This window comes from Fulmarus glacialis, unplaced genomic scaffold (genome assembly GCF_000690835.1).
Source record: "Fulmarus glacialis isolate BGI_N327 unplaced genomic scaffold, ASM69083v1 scaffold15725, whole genome shotgun sequence".
NCBI classification, from domain to species: domain Eukaryota; kingdom Metazoa; phylum Chordata; class Aves; order Procellariiformes; family Procellariidae; genus Fulmarus; species Fulmarus glacialis.
This window is the reverse complement of record NW_009213765.1, coordinates 1-8,371: the sequence shown is the minus strand read 5'-3', so window position 1 is coordinate 8,371 and position 8,371 is coordinate 1. Positions and strand designations below refer to the sequence as shown.

The window sequence follows — 8,371 nt, the reverse complement described above, 5'->3', positions numbered from 1 at the left end:
CCATGGAATAAAAGTCCAATGAAGGTATGTTCATACAAAACTCATATGGTCTTTAATTAAATGCAACATAAGTGGTATACACAGATTGAAACGTACAAAAAGACAGATGCATAAAATAGAAGTTAGTATTTTACATTTCTTGTGCCTTTTGTTGAAATGTAGAACATCTCTCTTCACTACCAATACCATGGGGGGAATAAAACACAGCAGCATTAACTCAGATTTCAGCTCTTATTTACAGAATTTAGATGGTAACCTTGTAGAATATTCTTGCTTTCATAAAAAATATCTTATAAAAGCTAGCTGTTATCTACCATTATTGGAGAGCTCTGCTGATGTCAGTGAGTATCGCTATTCACAGCTTGATTTACCGGTTATTGTACAGTTCAGGCTACACCTGCAATGATTATTTCGGTCAGTTCCGAGAGACACCGAATCTTCTCTTACCTGATCACCTTTTCTACTTCTCCAGTGGGCCCGTCATGGGTTTTCCGTTTCAGTGCTAACGCTGACTGCAGCATTAACACAGCAGGATAAAGACATGACAACCAATGGGCATTAAATATAAAATACTTAACCGTTTTATTCTTCCGATTTTTTCAACTTCAATTTTGCCTTCTTTTCATGTGAGGAAGCTTTGGTTGGTTCAGCTTTCTTTGCAGTTTCAGCAGTTATCTTTTTTGGCCTTTGCTTTGTGGAACGTATCAGGTCTTCACGTCCGAGTTCAACCATTTTTGCTTCCCACGACTTCATTTCATTCTCGTACCGAACCTTATCATCTTCAGCAAGCTGCAGGTACGGCTGGAAGAAAATTAGGTATCAACAGTCACGGAAGGGGCTTTGTCAGGATAACCGCCATGTCACACCCTCCCCTTGGATACAAAGGTGACTTACTACAAGACCTGTGCAGTGTGCGTCCCAGGCGTTCACTTTCGCCTCCAGAAAATTCAAAACACATCAAACTTGCACAAAAATACAAAACCTTAGCATTGAATTATGGTTATGTCAACAGATGGCCATTCCTGAAGAGGAAGTTTATTCAGTATTACTACTAACAGCTAAGGCTTTTTATTTGAGTACTAATTTGAGAGAGCTGGTTTATGCAAGGAACAGGAATAGATATTTCTGCACAACTATTTCAAATTCTTTTTCTACAGAAGAAACATGAACCTAGTGCATGTTCTAAGTACACGTTCAAAACAATCTGGAAGAAGGGCATTCAGGAGGACAGTAAGGTACAGAATACTTGAAAATCTGGAGGTTTAGATTAGGTTTCAGTATAGCACCACTCTGATTTTCATATACCCATCTGCAGGCTCGTATTTCAATACATTAAGAAAGCTGGCAGAAAACTATCCCCAAGACAACCAAAGTTAATAAATTACTGTGTGCACATCACTTGTAGATTTCTGGTGCTTTTACCTGTCAAAAGTCTTTCCACTAGCATCAAATTACTACGCTGGCATTTAAAAATATTCTAGATCATTAGGGGGGAAAAAAAAAAAATGTGGCAAATTATTCCACCTTCCTCCCTAGATGCCACTCAGCGCCCACTTTCAGGCATACAGAACTTCCATCCTATGCCACTCACTCACATTTCATCAACACTGTGAAAGAAATGGTCACTACTGGAATAAAAGTAATGACAATCTTTTTCAAGACGCATAAATACCATCTCAGAGTATTTTCCTCAGTATTATATTTTGAAGAACCAAGTTCAAGATTTTGTATGAATTTATTAATTTTGACTCAAGTTTGTCAATTTTCCCATCAGAGCCTCATCAAAATCCACTGACATACCTGCTTTTGAGAACTGGACAGTTTTTGCCACACATCAAATAATTGCTTCAGCTTTGCCTACAGGATATAGAATATGCAATACATTAGGATTATTTTAACAGTAGACTGACCACAGAGGGTTACAGATGAATGCCACACTACTGAAAGCCAAGTACAAACCAATGTAAAAAAGCACAAAGTCACACAGGCTTAATACCCCACCCTCTTAACGTAGGTAAATAATAAACGATACAGTTCAACAAGTTGCTGGGCACCATCTGAGCCACACTTACAGACAATATAAGCACGAAGCAGTTTAAGTTACTTCGCCTGCTGCGAAAGCAGGCAGACAGAACAGCTGAGCTGATTTACAGCAACATGACTACATCTCACCCCGCATAGTGGTTTCATTTAAACCAAGCCCTAACTTAAGCCAAGCCCACACAAGTATTAACCACGTTCATGGGAAACTTTGTACAAGTTCAGGAGCATTTGTATGTCAAACCGGGCCTCAGCTGACTGGAGATGCCTGCCTTGTACGTAGAAAACCGAGGAACAGCCTATTTCCACTGTCCTGATTTACCGACTGAATGCATAGGGTAAGGAATATATTAGGCATACAGGGGAGGTCTCCAGCGCTTCAAGTGCTGTAATCCACCAGCATAACTTAGATCACCCCAAAGCGCAGTTTGGTGCAGAACTGCAGGCTTTGCTGAGGAATTCTTGCATGTTCCGTAACATCGACTGTGCTACAGGAGGTACAATAACCACTACTACGGAAATGGTAGCAGTCCACCACAACCATTTGAAAAACTAACGTATTTCTACACCAAAACAAAGAAAGGTAGAATTCTCTCCTTACAGAAGGAACAGACAAAGTCTGTAACACCAAAGCGCAAAAAACAGTGCAAATATATTTTAATTCTGTATACCCAGACAGCAGTTTATATAGGACATGCCACCAGCAGTATAACCAGATCACAGCAGCCTAAAAAAAATAACCTAAGGAAAGCAAAATCCAGATACTGAACTGCTGAACGGTTTCTTGGAAAGTCACAGAATCCAAAACAGATGTTCTGAATACAAACGATCTATTTTAAAGAAGAATCTTTCCTGGCTTACCACAGGTGAAATTCCCTCACTTTCTTCAAAGTTTTCTGACACAAAAATGTTAAAGCCGCTACGAGGTCTTTTAGGTTTTCCAAGAACAGTCAATTCCTTTAAAAACAACAAGAAAAGTTATTCAACCTACCAAGCATGCATTTTTCCAAAATTAAACTTACCATTGTCTTTAAATTTTATACAAAAATCAGACTCAAATTAATTTTTTGGTGTTTTATTCTGTAAACTGGACTGTATATCAAGATGCTTTAGTTATTCTCACCACTTGTCAAGACTAATGCTAAACTACATTAAGAAAAGCTAACAACTTGAATTTTCAGACATAAAAAAAGAGGCACTTTAAAACTGATTCTTACTTCAGCTAAGTCTTCCAGAAACCAAAGACCGTTACTAAATTCCACTCAGTAAGAAAGTCATGATGACAAGTTTTCTATTATCTCACAAGGCTTCGGTCTCTGGTGTGAAATACTGTACGCTTGCAGAGAGGAGGGCAGATACCGAACGGTGGGAGGTGAGAAGGTGGAAGCAAACCAGCAGATCTCCAGGGAAACAGAACTGGGTTTCTGCTGTTAGAACGCTTTGCCTACAGGGATGATGGTGAGAGAGGGGAAGTACAGCAAGTTACAGATGCAATTACACTTGCTGTTTTCTCCAGCCCTAAGACATTCCCACCGCAGCCTGGGTGCTGCAAATTAACATCTGCTTAGGTATTAGGTATGCCAGCTACATGCCTTGTGGTGCCATACTCTAAAAAAGGATCAGCAGAATCATTTGGATTAATAACTTCCCTCTAAGTAGGGGTCTTTTAAACCAAATTAATTTCACTTTTGCCAATTAGGACAACATCACACCAGCAGTTTAATTCACAGAAATGAACAAGCAATAAGTAACTCCTTCAACTGATTTTGCCACTGGACAAACCATAATATTGTACCTTTACAGATGGTTCTGTCTCTCAGGATTTATATATAAACCAGCCAAAAGGGAATAGGGAAGATGATCTACGTAAGTCAAAAAGGGACACTAACAGACGCGCCTCTATGCAGGCCTCATTCAACACGTCAGCAGCTACACAGGTAGCAAAGTGGCAGTATCCAAAGAAAGGAAGGAAAAAAGGCAGCTACTGCCTTGTAGGGGCCACTGAAGTAACAGACACAAGGCCTTTGTGAAAAGCTATTTCTGGATGTCTTCCCAAGCAAAGAAAGCGTTGCTGGTTCAAATGTCTTTTATTACCTATCATTCCTCAGGCAGCTTTAGGAATGGGAAGAAAAAAGCATATAGAAGCTACCTGTGAGGGCAAAGATACGTGCTAGTTCTGGTCTTCAAGCACAAGAAAGCCTCTAAAATAACTGCTAACACCAGCAATATTTTAGTCTGTGGGGGTTTTTGATTTTTGTTTTGTTTTTGGTTTGTGGTTTGGGTTGTTTTTTTTTTTATTCCGAGAGTTGCTTTTATATTTCTAAACGTGCCTTGACTCTGCTCTGTGTACTAGACAAACAGACTTCAGTTTCCTTGAGAGAAAAGAAATTTGACTTCAAAATACTTACTCTTTTTGCCCTGAACGATCTTCTTTTTGCCAGTCGTTTTCTCTTTTCTTCTCTCAGAGCTGCAGCCTTGGCTGGACTCAGCTGCGCTTTATATGCAGCCAACTGTTCTTCATATCGTTGCCAGTCTGTCTTTCTAGCTTCCTCATAAACCTACAACACAAACAATCACCAACCTTACACAGATGCTTTCAGTGAGATAAGCATGGTGCCTTTAAAATGACTGAAAAAGGTAAATAGCCTTTTAAGACACTAATTCTGACATATTCCAATCTCAGTATCACTGCAGCTTACAAAAAAACCCCCACAACCAACAAAAACAAACCCCATAACCAAAAAAACCCAAAAACCCAAACCTACATCTAGATAGGAAAGATACTTCTATAAAAACCTGAGCTATTGCTGAGAATTTCATTAGTCTGCATTGTCTGGTATTCCTCTAGTTGTAGAAGCAAGCCCTGTTAATCCCACCCTGCCACCTCCTCCCAGCTTTAGACAGCTTGCTTTCTGAGCTCCATGCACTTGACCATTAAACAAGCTAACATTTCTAACCTACTAATAAAAAAAAAAAATTACAGACTACCCTGGAACATAAGATTTTTAAAGTAAAGTAGCATTTTCAGACCTGTTTGATTAGCAGAATGGATTGAGAAGAACTCAGATTCAAAACCTGGGCTCTTCCTGTGAATTATCTTAGTTAATCTGACAACGCTGGATGAATCTTCAGATGCAGCTCAAAGCAATAACAATCTTCCTTTTACAAGGAGGAAAAGCTGAAGCCTGGTTGAAATGATTATTTAAAGCATGTATACCCACTGCAGCACACAAGTGCTCCAGTCACCAAACACGTTCCTCCACCGGCCAAAACCAGATACAGAAGCATCACAAAATCACGGCCTTGGTACCAGGGCACCAAGAAAAGCTGAGCCAGGCTACCACGCATCCAGGTAGACCTGAAAAATCACCATCCTGTTCTCCATTTCAGACATACAAATGGAAAGGCATTCTTTACACTAAGGCACATAGAGCAAGAAGTCCAGAAGGGATATAAGAGCACTTCAATTCTATAAACAAAGATATTACTTTCGCTAGAAAACTGCAATTAGTTCCTAACTGGATCTAATTGCTAACTGCAATCAAGGAAGAACAATCATTACTTTGCTATAAATGGCACTTATATTCAGCAATGATTAGCAATTCATAGAGTTGTTTTACATTATCTCTTGAAACTGCCACTCTTGAAGAAGCTTCATTACCTATGAAAAAAAGTAAGTTAACTAGATGAAACTTAAAGAAAGTTACCTGTAAGTTAGGTCTCTGGTTTTTTTTAAAAAGTTGGTCCTTTCATCAAAATTGACTGAGGTTTCACCCGACTTATACTTATGAAAGCAGAACAACTTCACAATACTGATGTTATTATACATGTAATGCACACACATACACAATTACCATTCAAAAAGAAACGAGATCTTGGTTCCCAGCCCTACAGCCGCATAGAGCAAGAGCTGCGTCATTTCTCTGGCAACAGATTAAAAATACTAAAGGCAAAGTCAGGTGTAGAGGTATCAAAGTATCTTCCCCTGAATACTGCAAAGCTCCCAGTTCTCTTCAGAATTGTTTTTCTGCCTGAAACATTGTACACAAGTGCTTTTTTATTGTTGTTTAAAAAAAACCCAAAAAACCCCGCAATACACTACACAAAAAAACCACAGAGGACACCAAACCAAGTAAAACAACCAATAAGACTCTATATAATATAGAGTTCAGAGTAGACAAGGCAAAGATACAAACTTACCTGCTTCTCTGATGCTGGTAACTCCTTCCAAGCACCCGCTATTTTTTTAACCAGCTCCACATTGTTCATTTCTGTACATTAAAATTAGAAAGCAAGAAAATAAAGATCAATATTGTATCTTTAATAAGCTTCTTCAATTTTTCCCAAGGAAAGCTATCACTAGTATCTTTTTTGTGTACAAATATATTTTCCTCCTTTCATAAAACTAACTTACTGTGGCACTTAAAGGGAACTGTAATATTTGGGCAGAAGAGTCCCTGCTCTTGGTTCAAACGCAAATGAAACATGCAGTTATAAACTGAAGCACCATTTCAAGACAGACACCTATTACCGCTCCACAACAGTTTCTTTTTTTTCCTTTTGAGCTGGATCCTTTTCTACACAATGGCAAGATTGTCTGAACTTGGAGGGGGGCTGGGGAAGAAACCAAAAGTAAAATTTCCATTTCTCAGTTTTTGGCAAAAAGAGTCTGCTGGATTCTTCAAAGCAAGTGTAATGTGACCTCATCCATCTGATATAGCAGATGTGCCTGATCTTTATTAAAATACAGTCCTTTATTTACAGTATTATTCAACAGAAATAAGGTTAAAAAAAAGTAATTTCCTTCTCCCAGAAACAAAATTACAGATAGCGACTTGAATCTGTTTTGTTTTTCAGCTGACTGCCTTTGACTCTGGCCCTTGCACTACGGTCATTTGACGAGGTTTCCAGCCAGACTGAATTTGTGAAGGCGGGGGGGGAACCCCAAATGAAAAAACCGAGGGTGTTGGAAAGAGGATACAACTTTTCTTTTCTTGAAAAACCCTTTCCTGGCTTTCCCTCTGCTTCACACTAAAAGAAAAAATAGATCTTCCTCTTTCCCACCTCAAATGTAAAGTTCAGCCATCTCAACAGTGGAAAAGCAGAACTAAGCTCTTAGCAGTAACCTAACTTCCAGAATTCTGGAAAAACAAGACAGATGGGGAGTTTTTAGCTCAAGTATACCAAGATTAAAACCTCTGAAAATACAACGCTTTGCCAATAATAAAAGTAAAAAAAAAGTATCAGGTTATTTTTGAACATTACCTCTATTGGAACAAGAAAGCCCAAAATTCCCTATTTGCCTACGAAATACAGTACATTTATTTGCAGATTATTCAAATTTTGGAAACACGTGGAAAACGCTGGTGTGGCACATAACTACAATAAGCTCTGCAAGTTCAGTGTCTCAACCTTTCAGACTGTTGAACTCTTTAACTACCGAGCAAATGGGTATCAAATGGTTTTCCCTAAGTTTTCCTCATGATTGCCCCATGTGACCATAGTTCTTCAAACATTTTAACATTAATTTCAACAGTATTTTTGAAATCAGCGCAGCTTTCCATTTTGCTGTCCTCTGACAAGAACAGTCACTGTACTGCCTCTAAGTGAAGTTTCTGATGACAAATTAAACATATCCACAGAAAACCATTTTCCTCTAAATACATTTACTTCTTCTCCCACATATATTGAGGCAATCCAGCACATATAGTTTTTAAATTACTAAGCATCAAAATAAAATCATATACAGTCCGTTACATCAACAATAGCATACTTCAAGTACGTACAGATTTAAAAATAACTGAAAAACACAAATCATTATTAACATGTATTGCCCAGGTGAGCTCCTTCTTCAAACATTTTTAAAGTTACACACAAATGTTCACTTTTTTGAGTTATTAAGTACACAAGACTAAGCTAACGCATGTACAGGCAGTTAAGTACGGCAATACTGAATTTACTTGTGGTATGCTACGGATAAAAAGATGGTTTTGGTCTCTTGAAACGAGGGTAACGCATTTTAGTTACTTCATGACGTTTAGTTTTACAAAGCAATACTTTGTTCTAGCCTTCTTTTTAAATCACACATTCTAGAGGAAAAACACCGTGTGTATCCGAAGTGACAACAAAACCTCTGGCGCACCTGACGCGCCAAGACTTTGCCACAAAGCACCACAGAGCCCACCGTGAGACCCCGCGCACCCAATTCCCTTCAGACCTCATACCTGGGTTTTTCTGCCTAAAAGTAGAACGGTTTTCCTTCAGGAAACGGAAGTAGGCCGTCAGCGGCCGCTTCGGGCGCTGATCCGAGCTGATCCCCCTGCAGAGGCAC

General features: G+C 38.9%; 1 protein-coding gene across 1 annotated transcript; it reads right to left on the bottom strand.

Moving 5' to 3' along the window:
• Positions 1 to 582: 582 nt before the first annotated feature.
• On the bottom strand, positions 583 to 8,358 carry TFAM (transcription factor A, mitochondrial; the record flags this gene model as incomplete). The annotated part of the gene is made up of 6 exons (XM_009578300.1): positions 583 to 801; positions 1,801 to 1,857; positions 2,902 to 2,997; positions 4,449 to 4,598; positions 6,241 to 6,311; positions 8,265 to 8,358. Coding segments are annotated over 6 exons (687 nt in total), but the record flags the coding sequence as incomplete, so codon positions are not given.
• Between the last annotated feature and the right edge of the window lie 13 nt (positions 8,359 to 8,371).